The sequence below is a fragment of the Coenobita brevimanus genome, chromosome 15 (genome assembly GCF_032717465.1).
Source record: "Coenobita brevimanus isolate Jiangsu-jjx chromosome 15, ASM3271746v2, whole genome shotgun sequence".
Classification (NCBI taxonomy): domain Eukaryota; kingdom Metazoa; phylum Arthropoda; class Malacostraca; order Decapoda; family Coenobitidae; genus Coenobita; species Coenobita brevimanus.
The window spans coordinates 34,503,020-34,520,752 of record NC_136968.1 but is presented as its reverse complement, the minus strand read 5'-3'; the positions used below and the strand labels follow the sequence as shown (position 1 = coordinate 34,520,752).

The 17,733-nt window shown below is 43.1% G+C and overlaps 1 protein-coding gene across 1 annotated transcript; it reads left to right on the top strand.

The window, feature by feature from the left end:
• The first annotated feature begins 5,557 nt into the window (after positions 1-5,557).
• On the top strand, positions 5,558-17,106 carry LOC145390745 (alpha-tocopherol transfer protein-like). Its single transcript, XM_080265542.1, has 8 exons — positions 5,558-5,626; positions 7,435-7,931; positions 9,275-9,380; positions 11,054-11,204; positions 12,098-12,291; positions 14,863-14,973; positions 16,141-16,285; positions 16,985-17,106. Exons 1-8 carry the CDS (start codon positions 5,558-5,560, stop codon positions 17,104-17,106), a joined length of 1,395 nt encoding a protein of 464 aa, XP_080121668.1.
• Positions 17,107-17,733: the final 627 nt, after the last annotated feature.

Sequence of the window (17,733 nt, the reverse complement as noted above, 5' to 3'; positions counted from 1 at the left end):
TCTCAACTCCATCCCTCCACCTCATCCTCGGTCTACCCCTCCCTCTCCCTCCCTCCACCTCACCTACATACACCCTCTTAGTCAGTCTTTCATTCTCCATTCTCTCCACATGTCCAAACCACCTCAGTGTATTTCTCCTAATCTTCTCAACCACTACTTTCATCTGCTGGATAATATTCCTGAGATAAGAGAGGCGTGGTATGTTTCACTGCCTAATGTTTCACCTCTTCTGCTTTTCGCTTTCCTGTGCTGGCTAATATTCCTAAAACTACCACCATCACAGCAACAGGTACCATCATCACCACCATCACTACCACAACCACATCTACCACTATCACAACCACATCCATCACCATCACAGCCACAACTACCACCATCATTACCGCAACTACCACTACTACCACAAGCACGACCTTCAACCACATCTACCACCATCACAGCCACAACTACCACCATCACTGCCACAGCTACCACAACTACCACAACCACGACCTTCAACCACAACTACCACCATCACTACCACAACCACCACCTTCAAGCACATCTACCACCATCACTGCCACAACTACCACTACTAGCACAACCACGACCTTCAACCACAACTACCACCATCATTGCCGCAACTACCACTACTACCACAACCACCACCTTCAACCACAACTACCATCATCATCATCATTATCATCACCTCCACACCTACACTCTCGACCATGCCTACAGATAACCTTGGGGTGTTGCGTCTAAGAGAATGATTAGTCTATCTGGGGTTAGTGATAGACGCAGTGCTGTGTTAGAAGGAGTTGCTAGGTCATTAGGTGTGGTAGTTGTGGTGGTGATGGGTACGGTGGAGGTAGTTGTGGTGGTGATGGGTACGGTAGAGGTAGTTGTGGTGGTAGGTGTGGTAGTTGTGGTAGTGATGGGTACGGTACAGGTAGTTGTGGTGGTAGGTGTGGTAGTTGTGGTGGTTGGTGTGGTAGTTGTGGTAGTGATGGGTACGGTACAGGTAGTTGTGGTGGTAGGTGTGGTAGTGGTAATAGTAAATGTAGTAGTAGTAGTGATCGTGGTGGTTGTGGTGGGTATGGTAGTGGTAGTAGTTGTGATGGTGGTAGTAAAAGTAGTAGAAGTGGTGGTGGATGTATTTATAAGGGGAACTTTCTTCAGAGGCGGCCCGGCTAGTCAGTCACACCCTGATGATTTTCACAAAGGTACTTCACTCTAGAGAACGTCGTGTGGCAATTCACTGTAACCTCTCTTGGATTTTTTACACTTAGGGTAGGGGCTCTCACCATCCACTCACTCGATGTAGTGCTGCTCTCGGGTGTCTGTCCATTCCTCTCCTCCCTCCATTCCTTCCTTCCTCTTCTGTCTTTACTTCATTCTTTCCACGTCCTTCTGCCTATGGGTGACTGTACACTCCCTCTTTTGTCTTTCTGTCCTTCATTCTTTCCTCTTCCTTCTGCCTGTGGGTGACTCAGCACTGAGTGACAAGCCAAATGGTTTCCTGTACACCAGGAAACCATTTACTACGCTGGGTGGTAACCATATAACCAGATTATGGCGCCTGGTGGTTTAGTGGGTAATTACGGCGCTCCAATCGGATTGAGCCAGTGTAGGTTCATATCCAAGGGGTGGTTGGGGTTTATTGCTCACGTAATGCCACTAAGGGATGAGTGAGGCTGGTCACTCTTATCTTAAATGTCAGGATTAACTTGCCTAGCCCCGGGCTCCTACGCTTGTCATGGGGCAACGTAGGATTGGATGATGCATGGATGGCACTTCACTGTAGACTCTGGAGGGAAGCAGCCTGTGAGTGTAGTGAAACCCAATATTGTGGTAGAGAGGTTGTCTGCTGTTTCAGTGGGCGCAGGTTCGAATCCCGGCCGCTGCAGGGAACAATTTAAAGGAGTTGCATTTCCATAAAACAATACTGATCCAAAATACCTGCCGATATGTCATAAAAACACCCCCGCTAATATTGATACACCAGTCCTGTAAGTAGACTGGCCTGGCGTGTATTCAGTATGGACGGTGGGTTTTAGCGCCGAAGTGATGACATGTGGAGGTGTATGGTCCAGTAGATCTCTGGGAACAGGGTGTTACAACCAATGGCCAGAGTCAGGCACAGAAAAAAAGAGAAATCCGATATGCTGCTGCACTTTACCAAACCCCATTATGGCCCCACATCCTTCTCTCTCTCTCTCTCTCTCTCTCTCTCTCTCTCTCTCTCTCTCTCTCTCTCTCTCTCTCTCTCTCTCTGTCACCTTTAACACCACCCACTAAATGGCAACAGTTCACCACCCTGATGTTACCATACAGCAACATCACCTTTATTTTGCGCCAACATTTGTTCTGTAACCAGCATTTTGGCCAGGTGGTGAAATTTGAAGGAGTTTGGTTTGTGTTATTTTACTTATTTATTTGTTTCATAACTGTTATTCGGTTAGCCTGTTTGTTTCTCTTGGTTGTTAACAGCTATGCCTTTTTTTTATTTTTTACATGCTTGTTTTTTTTTATTTTTAATTGGTGTCTTGCATGATTCCCTTCTTTCCCCCTAATATTGATTTTTGAAAGTGCCTTATATATATATATATATATATATATATATATATATATATATATATATATATATATATATATATATTTCACGTATTTACTTTTTTTTCCCTTACTGAAGCAGGTCGCAGGTGAAAGTTAGGGATGAGATGGTGGTATATATATCTATCTATCTCTATATCTATCTATCTATCTATCTATCTATATATATATATATATATATATATATATATATATATATATATATATATATATATAGCGTATTTGATAAATTTTGCATGTTTTCATGTTTCGAATGTGTGAGTAGCCTAATAGAGGTTAGGTGTTCCGGGAAGTTATAAATATTGATGATTATTTTATTTTTTATTTCTGGTAGATAAGGCGCCCAACATCCACTCAGTGTAGTACTCTCTCTCTCTCTCTCTCTCTCTCTCTCTCTCTCTCTCTCTCTCTCTCTCTCTCTCAGTGAAGGTTACCGTATGTAACCCCTCCAGTTCCAAAAGTTATGCAAAAGAAAATCGTCTGAGTAGAAAATATTGCTATTGTCTTTTGACCTTAACGTGACCTAGATTTTCATCCGTTTGCTGCTTATTTCGCGTAGCCCAGTAGGGGGGCGGGGATGCTGCGGCTCTACATTTCCACACCATATTTTAGTGTAAATGTTTTTGGCCAGTTCAGTTTTCAAGATGGAGGGATGATCAGCTATATTCATCTAATCCTGTGTTGCCCCATGAGGAGCGTAGGAGCCCAGGGCTAGGCAAGTTGGTCCTGACATTTAAGATGAGAGTGACCAGCCTCACTCATCCCTGAGTGGCATTACGTGAGCAATAAACCCCAACCATTCCTTGGATTTAAACCTGCACCGGCTCAGTTTGACTGGAGTGCCTTAATTACCCACTAAACCACCAAGTGCCATAATTTGGTTATATGGTTACCACCCAGCATGTACTGGAAACCATTTGGTTTGTCACTCAGTGTAGAGTCACCCGTAGATAGAATGAAGAAGAAAGACAAAAGGAAGGAAGTGAGGAAAGGGCAGGCACCTGAAAGCAGCACTACATTGAGTGAGTGGATGGTGAGTGTCCCCACTTACCACTGAAGATGGTAATTTTAAACATTCAGCACTCAAGATGGAGAGATGGTAATTTTAGGCCAAGCTAAGCTGAACAGACTATAGTATTCCATGTCTGCTCCTATTTGACAAGAGGGGAAATTGGGCTGAAACTGTATGCTCTTCCCAATCTTGTAGTTCTGCCAGTATAAAGATTTTCGAAGTGTGGGTGTAACTCTTCCATTACCAACACGATCTTTTTCATCTCCCCGCACAGCCTATAACCAGAAGCAAGCCAGGTCACCCAGCCCATCACTGCTCTTCTATCAACCCCTCCAGCCTCATCTCACCACACACTGCACATTCAGCCACAGCCAGACGCGTACATGCATCTCTGAGTTTAGATATCATTGTCAGTCAGCCATTCACAGACCTCCTTTCAAATTATCAGCCAATCAGACCTTTTTTTTTCCTTTCGGTCAGTCAGAGCTTTCCTTTTTCTACAGTCACAAATTTCCTTTTTAATTATTCAGCCAGTCACAACTTTCCTTGCAAAATATTCACAATCTCAGCTCCTCTTTTCATATAAAGTCAGTCACAGCTCTCCTTTCAAATAATCAGTCAGCCACAGCTCTCCTTTCAGCCAGTCAGCCAACCATATCTCTCCTCTCAGCCAGTCAACCAATCAATGCTCTCTTTAAACAGTCAGCCAATCTCAGCTCTCCTTTTTGAACAGTCATCCAGTCTTAGCTCTCTTTTTCAGATATACCTCCAGTCACAGCTCTCCTTTCTTAATCAGCTAATCACAGCACTCTTTTCAAATATATATTCAGCCAATCACAGCCTTCCTTTTAAATGCTCAGCTAATCACAGCTCTCAGTAATTCAGCCAATGTAGCCCTCCATTCAAATTTGATATTCAGCCAGTCACATCCCTCCTTTCAAATTTAATATTCAACCAATCACATCTTTCCTTTAAAATAAAGAGCTAGTCACTGCGCTCCTTTCAGTTAGGCAGTTCATACAATCACAGCTCACCTTTCAGTTAGGCTGTTCATTTAATCACAGCTTTCCGTTCAGATAATCAGCCAGTCACGGCTTTCCCTTCAGATATTCAGCCAATCACAGCATTCCTTTCAAATATTCAACCAATCACAGCATTTCTTTCAAATATTCATCCTATCACAGCATTCCTTTCAGATTTTCAGCCAATCACAGCATTCCTTTCAAATATTCATCCAATTGCAGAATTGCTTTCAATTAATCAGGTAATCACAGCACTCCCTTCAGCCATCATAGTCATCAGATTTAAAAACAAATTCTTTTAAGCTCATGTGGCCAACCACATTTTCTCCTTTAAAACCCAGTGACTCACAAGCAAACCATAACCACCATTTCAAACCATGTACTAGTCAGCCAATCAGTCCAATGTTTAGACTGGCCCATCACAACTTTGCCTTCAAAATCACAGTACGTTAAAATTTGTTAGCCAGCCAACCACTTAGTGCACCTCCTTCAAATTCCTTACCCATCCAACCTTTGACTTCTTTTTCATCCAATTTTTAAACCAATTACAGCTTTTTTTCCCACATATAACCAGTCTGCCAATGACAACTCTGCTTTCAGTCTTTTCATGTTCTCAAATGTCATAGCTCCTTTATTTGGGAGGCCAATCACGGGTTTTCTTTGAGACCTTTCAGTCAGTCAGAATCCCACTTTCAAATCCTCTCTTCAGACAATTGCAATACCTCTTTCAAACCTGGCCAGTCAGAAGCCTTTTTAAATACTCTTATTCTGCAAGCCAGTCATAGGTCATCTTTCAAACCCTCTAGTCAGTCATAATCCCACTTTCAAATCCTCTCTTCAGGCATCCAGTCACATCTCTTCTTTCAAACATTCTAGCCAACCAGCCAATCAGAGCTCCTTTCTCAAACACGCCAGCCAATCAGGAGCGATGGTGGAAACGCGGGAAGAGGCAGGAAATCCAAAAGTCCAACAGAATCAACCCACTGGTGACACCAAAGTTAGTTGATGTCATTTTGTTTGTTGTTTGAGTTCATGTTTGACAGCTTATTATATTTTTATGCCTCCACTGTTTTGGTTATAGTGAAATGCTGTGTGTGTGTGTGTGTGTGTGTGTGTGTGTGTGTGTGTGTGTAATTCACCGGGTCGGTCAGGATCACTTGATGGTCGTGATTGTCAGCTTTTACCCTCCCGGAAGGGAGCTGAGAGCTCATATAGTCTGATCTAAGGGCAAGACTGTGACCTTCACACGTGCACACACCCGTCCCCTTGCTCGAGGGGGACAGTAACCACCCACTTCATCAGTGAAACTTTTCGCAACCTGAGCAAGGCGCAAACTCCCGTCCACCAGTTGGCAAGCGGGAACGTTACCACTGCGCCAGCGAGCGGTGTGTATGTGTGTGTGTGAGAGAGAGAGTGAGAGATTTTCATTTCCTACCCAAGAGTCTGGTGAGATAGGGTTCAGAGAGTGTGTATATGTAAATAAGTACATTAAGAGTGTATGTATGTGGTGATGGTGAGCCTTGGTGACTGTATCAGCATAGGTTATTTTGCCATTTATGTCATACGCTGCTCCTTACGTATTAAGTGGGGTTGGTGGAGGATTAGTGCCCCTCCCTGTAAAACAATTAACTCTAAGCCTTGGCTACCCCGCTTTTGGGATACATGACGTCTGGCAATGAATGAATGATGAATGTCATACACTGAGGTGGTTTGGACATGTGGAGAGAATGTCGAATGAAAGACTGACTAAGGGGGTGTATGTAGGTGAAGTGGAGGGAGGGGGAGACCGAGGATGAGGTGGAGGGATGGAGTTGAGAAGTATATGAGGGAGGGGAGAGTGAGCTGGGGGGAGGGCAGTCAAATGGTGGGTGACAGAGCGACTTGGAGGTGTTTTGTATGCGGCCACCCTTTGCAGGATTATGGTGTCGGGTTGTAGGTAGATAGATAGATAGCTTTATATGTCATGCCATCTTGTATGTAACCCGTGGCTTTGTGTGAGGGATGATTGAGGCCGCACTAAATGTTAACAGGCTAGACATGCATATCTCTGCCTTACTCGCTGGGGTACGATCCTGCTGCATCATTTTCAGCCTGTGTCGCATATCCAGACAGATGTTAGTAGTAGTATCCCCAAACTCATTTGAAAATGAACCCGTGTGACAGCAAGCCAAAGTTACGCTCCCCTTACACCATCCTGTCTCTCTCTCTCTCTCTCTCTCTCTCTCTCTCTCTCTCTCTTTTTAGGGGGGATAGGGAATTGAGGGACTTTTGTGTAATCAGGCAGCTCCACCACCAAGTCTTATCAGTGTCACCATATGAAGGCACCCCTCTTCATCAGTATTCCAACAAGTGATATGTTATAGCTGCATTTAGTATTCTTGACTGTGTGGGGAGAATGGAAAATGAGCGACTGGCTATGAGAGTGTTTGTGAATGAGGTGGAGGGGGAGACTGAGGATGTTGTGGAGAGGTACGTGAGGGAGAATGAGAGACTGGCTAGGAGAGTGTATGTGAATGAGGTGGAGGGGGATACTGAGGATGTGGTGGAGAGGTATGTGAGGGAGGGGGTTATAAGAGAGAGGGCAGGTAGATGGAGAGGTGATTCATTTGTGACCACCCCATCCAGTATTAAGGCATCTGGCTATAGGTAGATTTTTACAACATACATATAAGGCTTCAGGGTAGATATGTGAGTAATTTTTTAAACTGAACACCTCTCTATGTATGTTATTTTCATCTTTATTCTCAGTTACCTTCTCTCTCCTTTCCACTTATTTTAACCTGAACATTTATTTATTTTTTTCAGATCACATCACAAGAAGAGCAAGGATGGAAGAGAGAGGCATTAAATCAGGCCCAGAAGGAGAAGGTGGGAGGGGCTACTTATGAGATGGAACCCACCTTGAGCCAGACAGCCACCGAGAGGATACGAGGCACGGATGAGGGCCCAAGCAGTGCTTCTCAAGCAGAGCGGGTGGTGGGGGCACTGGATGAATTGCCAGCAGAAGGAGGGATGAAGAAGGTGCCAGATGAATTGCTAGTAGAAGTGAGTCTGGCAGAAAGAAGTGAGAGTACGCAGGATCGCACACACTCCACCCAGCAACCACAAGAAACGCACAGAACGGAGGAGCAAAAGCTGCTGTCGGAAAAGGACGCTGCCATCGCGGAGATATTGATGCGGGATCGGAGGGTGGTGGAGGAGAACGGAGGGAATGGATCACTGCCACCTGAACTAGCGGAAGAAGCAGAGTTAGATATTCACGAGAAACCTGAGTGGATTGAGAGGGATGTGCAGGCTTTGAGGTGAGGGAGTGAGAGAGAAAGAGAGTTGAGGTGGGATAATGAGAGTTGATGTGAGAGAATGAGAGAGAATGAAAGATGAGGTGATTTATGTATTCATCATCATTATAATCATCATCATTACCATTTTCCCCACCATAAGTTGAAGTGAGGTAGGATCCAGAAACAGTGTAATAGAAAGCAGGAGGTACAACTATCAACAGTATGCTTGGTTAATATGGGCCACACAGCCATTAGCACATCCTTCAAGCCCATGTAATCCTGACCACCTCACCTGCAGAACCATTTGTACATATTTTTTCAAGAGAGTATTTTCTAGATGCCCTTCACATAAACCTGCCAGAAAATGTTGACTGACAAGGTAAGAAAAGAGTGCCAAACCGTTGTCATGTGCTTTCCTCCACATATAATTTATCTGACTGACAATCTCCTCTGTTCTTTATATATTTTTTTTTACTTTAACTTGGCCTAAAACTACCCTCTCTCCTATGTAAATGCTGAATTATATTAATAGATTAGCACATAGACATATAACAGGTTAACACTATGATAATGTTTGTCATGAAGAAGTGTAATGGAAAGAACATAGAGCCATAGCATTGTCTTTATCTGAACTGCACTGAGCTGCGTGAAATAAGGCTGCAAAAGGACAGAAATATGGGCCAAGTTAAGGTGAAAGAACCATAGCCTCCTCAATTTGTGTACCTCGCTTTCTTTCACAGTAATTTACCACATCCATCCACCTTCTTCTTGGCCTTCCATGCCTCCTGCCATCATCAGATATGAGTAATAATCTGTGGCCACATGTTGGAAGTACTGAGTTGATTTAGCCATATGGAGAGAATAGAGAGTAAGAGACTGACTAGGAGAGTGTATGTGTGTTGGAAAGGGAGGGAGAAGGGAGAGCATAAGGTGAAGGGATGGGATAGAGAAGTATATGAATAGAGAGGTGGGTTGGAGGATGAGCATTGTGATAATAGAGGACAGGCTGAAATGGAGACAGTTTACTTGTGGCTACCCCTTCTAAGACATCTGGGTATAGCTAGATAAGTAATAATTTTGATACTAAATCTATCTATTTATTGTGAGACGCCTTAATCCCATAAGTTTGGCCACAAACAAATCGCCTCCATGTCATCCTGTCTCCTGCCATTTCACTGCCCAGCTCCCAGCTCACACACCCCTCTCTCATATACCTGTCCGCTCCATCCCTCCTTCTCATCTTTGGCCTCCCTCTCCCCTTCTCCACCTCACTCACATACACTCTCCTCATTAGTCTCTCACTCTCCATCCTCTCCAAATGGCCAAACTAAATAAAACCACTAATTAATCTTCCATCATAACAGAGAAATGGTGGAAGCAGAACCTGGACTCAACTCTCGCCTGGACACCCCGTTCCTCCTCTCCTTCCTTAGGGCTCGCAAGTTCGACTATGACAAGGCTATGAGCATGGTGGGTACCTTAGGGCAGGGTAGGTACAGTCAAAGAAACAACTATCTCTCCAGTTCCATCTGAAGAAAATTTACAGCTGACAAAATAACAATAAAAACAGGGATTAAGCAACAATAATAACAACGTGCTTAAAATGGCAGCAGAAAACACACCACAGTCAATAAAGGGGAGTACCAAACCCTTGCCATGCACATCACACACACACACACACACACACACACACACACACACACACACACACACACACACACACACACACACACACACACACACACACACACACACACACACACACACACACACACTTCATCCACCCATTTCATTCCCTGTCTAATGGTTACAGTGCCACACTTGAAATGATGGCCTTGTATAGGTATCATGCCCAAGAGGTGATGGAGGTTATTCAGTGATGTAATGCCATTAGGGGGAGTTGGATGGTCATTTACCCTTATATGTACTGAACTCTGGTAACCTAGCCTGGGGACTCTACACCTCAAATAACATGTAATGGGATTGACTTTTTTTAAAACAAGCATTTATGTATTTATTTGTTTATTTAGTTTCCTCAACTTCCTATGTGTCAGCAAGTGGGTTGGCAGAGGGTTAATGCCCCTCCCTGTAAAACGACTAACACACAGTCAAACAGCCACCGCTTATGGGTTTATGGTGTCTACTGTAGCTATAGATAGATAGATGGAACTTCCATACCTTGTTTTCTCACTCATTTATCATATAAGCATACATAAGAAAAACAAAATAACCAGGTAATACAGCACATCAGGATAAATATTCAGTATATTCATGGACTTGTAATACTGGAGATAGTGTTATCAGTCATATCTGTTGCTGCCTCTCACTGAATTGCGTTTGATCTAACTTGACAGAGATCCCTAACCTCTTTCCAGGTCCTTCACATCACAGGCCTAAATATCTGCACATAATGTCTTGGTATTTTTCTTTGTAGATCCTGAATATTGAGTCATAATTATGTCAAACTTCCTTTCCTTCCCAGATCAAGAGTTATTAACCATCTTTATTTTTTATTTTTTAGGGAGCATAAAGAAGCCTATAGGCAGAAGAAAGAATGAAGGAAAGAAAGACAGAAGAGGAAGGATAGAAGAGAGGAAAGGGCAGACACCCAAAACAGTTCTTCCCTGTTGGCTCATAAAATTGAAAGTTAACACCAAAAACTTCTCCCAATTCCTGTACATCATGAAGCTAAACATCTACCAGTAGTTGTTTTTTTTTTTTTTTAAATAGATCCTTAAATTTGAGAATCATATGCCAAACTTCTCTTAACTTCTCCACATCACTGACCTAACATTTGTGCATAATTTCTTAGTTTTTTTTCCTCCATAGATCCTTAAAACACGCTGAGGTGGTTTGGCCATGTGGAGAGGATGAAGAGTGAGAGATTGACAAGGAGAGTGTACGCGAGTGAGATGGGGGGGGGGAGAGGGAGGGGGAGGCCAAGGATGAGATGGAGGGATGGAGTGGAGATGTATATGAGGGAGGGGGTGTGAGCTGGGAGCAGGGCAGTGAAATGGCATGGGACAGGGCAACATTGAGGCGATTTGTTTGTGGCCACCCCTTACAGGATTAAGGCGTCTGGCAATAAATAGATAGATAGATCCTTAAAGGTGAGTTCTATGCCACACTTCTCTTCCTTCCAGATCCGCAGCTACTACAAGGCTCGTCAGGAGAATGCTGAGATGTACGTGAATCTCCTGCCGTCAGCGCTGGAGCAGGTGTGGCCGCTGAAAATGCAGACGGTCTTGCCCACACCTGACAGACTTGGCAGGACTGTTATTGTGTTTAGGACTGGTGAGGGAATGTGCATCATCAGCATCAGCATCACCTTCATCATTAGCAGCATCATTAGCAGCAGCATCATCGTCATCATCATACAACTTCATCAACATCATCAGTCATCATCATCTTCATCATCATCATCATCATTTTTGTTGTGGTTTATCATCATCATCATAATGCATTTTCCCACCAACTGTTGTATTTTCTGTGGGGTGGGAAGGAGTGTGAAATAAGAATATGGAGAAGACAGTAAAATTACAATCTCACCATCTTTGATGCTTTGCTTCATCAGGAGATTAACATTAGAGGATGATGCTAGTCATGAAGAAGTGCTGTGGAGAGGATGTAGAGCCACAGTATTGTCGTATTCTGTCATTCTGCTACGTGAAATAAGCTGCAAAAACGCAAAAATTTGGTCCAGGTTAAGGAGAAACAACCATAGCTATATATCAAACCTTCCAACATTGATTTCTGGATTTGTGACGCCCCTGAGACATTTTGGGCAGTTGGTGATGTTTGTATATCTGAGCCATTTACCTTTTTCCCCTGGAGAATTAGAGACTGATCAGGAAAGTACAGTATATGTGATTTGGAGGGGTAGACTGAAGATGAGATGGAGGCATGGGGTGGAGAGGTATATGATAGAGGGGTGTGTGTCTAAGTAAGGGGGAGGGGGAGACCAAGGATGAGATGGAGGCATGGGATGGAGAGATTTATGAAAGACAGAGAAGGAGAGTTTGACTTGCAGAGAGGACAGGGTGAAAAGGAGATACATTAGTTGCTGCCATTTAAAGAATTAAAGGATTGACAATAGATAGATGAATAAACAGATAGATAGGTAAACTGGTAGATAGGTATTTAGATAGACAGATGGATAGATAGATATACTGTACCATCCATTACAGGTTCGTGGATGCCCGAGGTGTGTGGGTTGGACGAGGTGTTTAGGTCGCAGGTGTTGATACTGGAACATGTGGTGCGGGTGCCGGTGACGCAGCTGAGGGGGGTGGCGGCCGTGGTGGACTGTGCCGGCCTATCCATGACACACGCCTACTACCTCACACCCACACACATCAGGCGCATGATTTCAGTTATTCAGGTACTGTATGCATCTCTGAAAATAACTGTGTAGGAATCTGTCATGCTGAAAATGTGTAGGTATCTCAATAAAAGTATGTAGGTATCTCTATAAAAGTATGTAGGTATATAAAAGTGTGTAGGTATCTCTATAAAAGTATGTTGGTATATAAAGTATGTAGGTATCTCAATAAAAGTATGTAGGTATCTCTATAAAAGTGTGTAGGTATATAAAGTATGTAGGTATCTCTATAAAAGTATGTTGGTATATAAAGTATGTAGGTATCTCAATAAAAGTATGTAGGTATCTCTATAAAAGTGTGTAGGTATCTCTATAAAAGTGTGTAGGTATCTCTATAAAAGTACAGTATGTAGGTATCTCTATAAAAGTACAGTATGTAGGTATCTCTATAAAAGTACAGTATGTAGGTATCTGTAAAAGTATGTAGGTATCTCTATAAAAGTATGTAGGTATCTCTATAAAAGTATGTAGGTATCTCTATAAAAGTACAGTATGTAGGTATCTCTGTAAAAGTATGTAGGTATCTCTATAAAAGTATATTATGTAGGACTCTCTCTAAAAGTATGTATGTATCTGTAAAAGTATGTAAGCATTTCCCTTTAAAAGTCTGGTGTGGAAGAATCTGTATCTCTGAAAGTTTACCATAGTCTTTAAGTATCTCTCTCTCTAAAGTATGTAGGGATTTATCTTTCTAAAAGCTGGTGGGTATCCGTCAATAATAATATGTACTGGCGTTATCTGTCTCTAAAAGTGTGCAGGTAACTATAAAAAAATATATAGATATCTTTCTGAAAGTTTGTGGGTACAGTATCAGTGTCTCTAAAAGTACATTATTTTTTCTTATATGGAGAAAAAAAAAAAACACAAGCCTGCAAATTTTTTCTGTCTAGGAAGAACTGCACAAAAGATAGCCAAATTCAAATTCAAACATAGGTATCTATCTCTCATAAAGCACAATATGTATCTATCCCTTAATTTATATCTTCCTCTCAGTATATTAAATTATCTGACATTGTATTAATTAATATGAGAGAGGGGGGTGTGAGCAGGGAACAGGGCAATGAAATGGCGGGGGACAGGGCGACTTGGAGGTGATTTGTTTGTGGCCACCCCTTACGGGATTAAGGCCTCTGGCAATGGATAGATAGATAGTATTAATCAACATATCGTATTCTCAGTCACTTTTGTATCTCACCCTAACACACACTACCCCACACCCACACACATTAAACTCATGGTTTCTGTTATACTGGTGGGGGTTTATTTAGCAAGTACTCATGTGCCTACTAATGTATTTACCTGTCTTGCTTGTTATGTATGTCTATCAGTGCCTGTTAGTGTAATTCTGTCTTTACCTGTCTATAACTGTCCATCTGTCTATCTATCTGTCTGTGTATACCTCTCTCTTATTTCCCATTGATCTCTGTCTGTACTTGTATATCTGTTGCTTTACTTATTCCATACTGTTCGTTTATATCCCTCTCTTTACTGTCTATTAACTGTCTGTCTGTCTGTCTATCTATACCTTTCTCTTTTCTTCCATTCATCTCTGTCTGTCTGACTACCTGTATATCTATTCCTTTACTTATTCCATACTGTACATTTATGTCTCTACCTAGCTGTGCAGCCTATAATTTAATCCAGCTGTCTTATCAATATGCATCTCCATTACACACACATTCAGACCACACCTCACACCTGTACACATCACATGCATAATATTAGTTATACAAGTGTGGAATATTGATGTGCATATGGCAGGCAGTATGAAGCACATGTGTGTGGCTTGTTAGGCCAGTGAGGTAGTCAGGATTCAGGGGGCTTGAATGGTGAGTGAGTGAGTGTGTGGCCCATTTCAGAGGGTATACTGTGGATTATACCTCCTTTTATCATATTTTTTATTTTTCCTTTTTGAGCCCTACATCACACCACCTTTGGCTAGGAAAAAGGGGAGGAGGATGAATGCTGATGATGATGATCTGTATTTCTATGTATCAGTGTGTTTATATATACAGTGTAAATAATGTGCATGAGACCAAGCAGCCTGGAAAGCAACATCAGGGGAAAAAAATAGCATGACCTGTGCATTCATGGAATTTGCTTTGTACAATACTGTATCACTTTCATCTTAAAGCCAGGACCAACTTGCCTAGCCCCGGGCTCCTACGTTCCTTGTGGGGCAATATAGGATTGGATGATGGATGGATGGACAATACTGTATATGTTTGAATAGGTATTAGTCTGTCTGTCTTTGTATCTAGTTATCTGTGGCTTAGCCGTAAAAGAAAGTGATGTGTGTGTGTGAGAGAGAGAGTGAAAAGTAAGTACAAAGAATGAAGGAAGAGAGAGGGTGGGGAGAATTAATGAAGGTGAGGGAGAGAGAGAGTTATGAAAGATGAGGAAAAGGAATGAAGGAAGAGAGAGGGTGGGAAGAATTAATGAGAGAGCGAAGGAGGGACGATAAAGTGAGAGAGAGAGAGAGAGAGAATGAGGGAAAGTAAAGCGAGGGAGAGAAAGAAAAAAGACAAAAAGATTGAGCGCTGCACACTAAAAATCCACTCCATCCCACAGGAGGTGTTTCCGTTGCGATTCAAGGCACTTCACTTTGTCAACGAGCCTTCCATCTTTGACTGGGTGTTTAGTCTCATTAAGCCCTTCCTCTCAGAGACCATTAAAGGACGGGTAAGTAAGTGTTTATTCATGTGATGGTGGTAGTAGTAGTAGTGGTAGTAATAGTGGTGGTGGTGGTGGTAATAGCAGTAAAAGTGGTGGTAGTAGTAGTAGTAGTGGTGGTGGCAGTAGTATAGTAACAGCAGTAATCTTGTCCTGTAATTCTTTGTATATATTTCATTTATCCATTTTGATCCCTTGTCAGTTCTTCAGCTTCCATGATCATGAACAAGAAGCATGTTTCACTTAAAAATGTTTCACTAGAATTGCATTTTGTCTCTACACATCCTAAATATCCCCCCCCCCATCTCTCACAACTCCACACTCATCATTCACACCTGTTGCCCTCCACACCCAGTTGTTATCCTCCATCCTCTCCACATACCCAGACCATCTCAACCTACCCCTTCTCTTCACAACACTAATACATTCAGTCCCGTCCGTCCTCTCAGCTCTTCATGCACAACCTTAACCCCCCAGGCCTGTCGTTGAAGGATGCTCTACACAATCATCTGTTCTCATCAGTGTACGTATGAGCCCATGAATATCCTCCTCCTTTACTGCCCGTCTCACTACCTGAAGGTTTATCAAGGCTGTATCTAACCCCTCCATTGAAAAATCCACCCAGAGTTGAATGAAATCTAAGGAGGATATCAAAATGAAATGAAATAGATGTTCTTGAGTTCTGTGAATTTAGTGAAGGCAGTAATCATCATCATCATTATCCGTATCTCCTTTCCCACCCGAGGGGCAGGGTGAGGAATAGCATCGTCCAGACAGCCCAAGTTTGTTCAGTCCAATGGGCCACGCTTTCGTTCACTCATCATTCAAGCCCCCAGAATCCTGGCTCTATCTGATACGCCAAAAATTTTCACCACATTCTGTAGCTTCACATAAATGTATCCAGTAGAGTCAAGCCGAACACTGTCACATTAAAAAGAGGTGACAGTAAGAGTAATGATGATGAAGATGATTTTTTTTTTCCCCCCCCCCAACCCCTGGAAAGGTGCTTTTTCACCATCCCACTACACTGCACTTCCTCACCACCGCACTTCCTTGGCTAGAACCTCATCTCATTGCACTGTCTGTTACACTTATTACTGCTCTTATTACCTGTCCTCCTCATACCATTTTCCAACACTTCCTCACTCATCTCACTGGGGTAATGTATCCTCACAGCTGCACTTCCATGGGGAGGACCTCAACTCGCTGCACCAACACATACCTGCCCGAGACCTTCCCGAGGAGCTTGGTGGGGGTGGAGGCCCCTTGGATAACACCTGCCTTGTGGAAAATCTGCGCAAACATGAGGAATACTTTAAGGGTGAGTCCATGTACTGGCTGTTGTGTGTGTTCAGCACCAACACTAACTACAGTTCATATGGGGAGCCTAGACATGGTGGTGCTGTGCATCCTGGATGGAACAGCTGTGGTGTCCACCCAAGAGCCAAACATCCCCACATCTCCCTGCACCTCCTGATGGTCTTGTATGACCCTGGTGAGGTGCTGTCTGCCAAAAGGAGGTGCCAGATCCCTACATGGTATTCATACTGTACTGTACTTATAGGATGGCCCCACAGAAGCAGTTGCTTACCTGTGGTCAAAGGATCTGCTTAGCCAGACATACCAGGGTTAAACAGTAACAGGTAAATAGATTCATACAAGACAAGCAAAACTGAAAGTAAAAGGCATCATAAGATTGATCTATCTGTTTAGAGCCAGGTGCCTTAATCCCAGTACGAATGGCCACAAAAGAGTTGTATCCATGTCATTTTGTACTCCACTGTCAGGCAGTCCATTCTCCAACTCATCCCACTTCCTCATATACCACTACACCTCATTCTTCTTTCTGGTTTTGGTCTCCTCCTCCTCCTCCCGCATCCCTCTCATTCATGTGCCTTCCCATCCCATCCTCAGCCTCCACGTCCTTCTCTCCTCCTCCACCTCACCCACAAAAACTCTCCTAGTCAGTCTCTTATTTTCTGTCCTCCCCTGCAGGACTAACCCACTACCAAACCCACAGATCACTTCACGTACGGGTTTGAGACCTGTGAGGAGCCAGCCCGGGCCGCGACGATGATGGAGGCCGTCAGTGATATGGGCAGTCTTATCGGCAGCTACTACAGGCGCATGTGTATAGACTAGTGCTAACTTGAGTGCTGGTTCCCTCCTCCTCTAGTGTTAAGTTGTAGTGCTAGCCCCTTCTGCTAGTGCTAGGTCGAGTGCTAGTTTCATCTACTAGTGCTAAGTTGAGCATTGTTTTTTTTTTCCACATGTGGTGAGTTATGGTGTGAGTTGGTTGCTGAGTTGAGCACTAGTTCCTTCTGCTAGTGCTTAGTTAAGTGCTGGTTTCTTTGCTAGTGCTATATTGAGAGCTATTTCCATTCACAAGTGCAGAATTAAGCACTTTTCTGCTAGTGCTAAATTAAGCTCCTGTTCATGCTAGTTTCCTCTACTAGCACTAAGTTAAGCACTAATTCCTTTATATATTTAATAGTGAGTGCTTGAGAGTGGAGTGCTGGAGCGAAGGGTTTGGGTGTGGCTTGTATAACTAATGTGAAGTTGAGTGTCCGTTTCTTTGACTAGCAGTGAGTTGAGTGGTAATTAATGTAGTGATGGGTGCTAGTTCATTCTGCTAGCAATGACTTAAGTGCTGGTTAATTCTGTCAGTGATGAGTTAAGTGCTAGTTCATTCTGCTAGCAATAAGTTGAGTGCTAGTTCATTCTGCTAGCAATGAGTTGAGTGCTGATTCATTCTGCTAGCATTGAGTT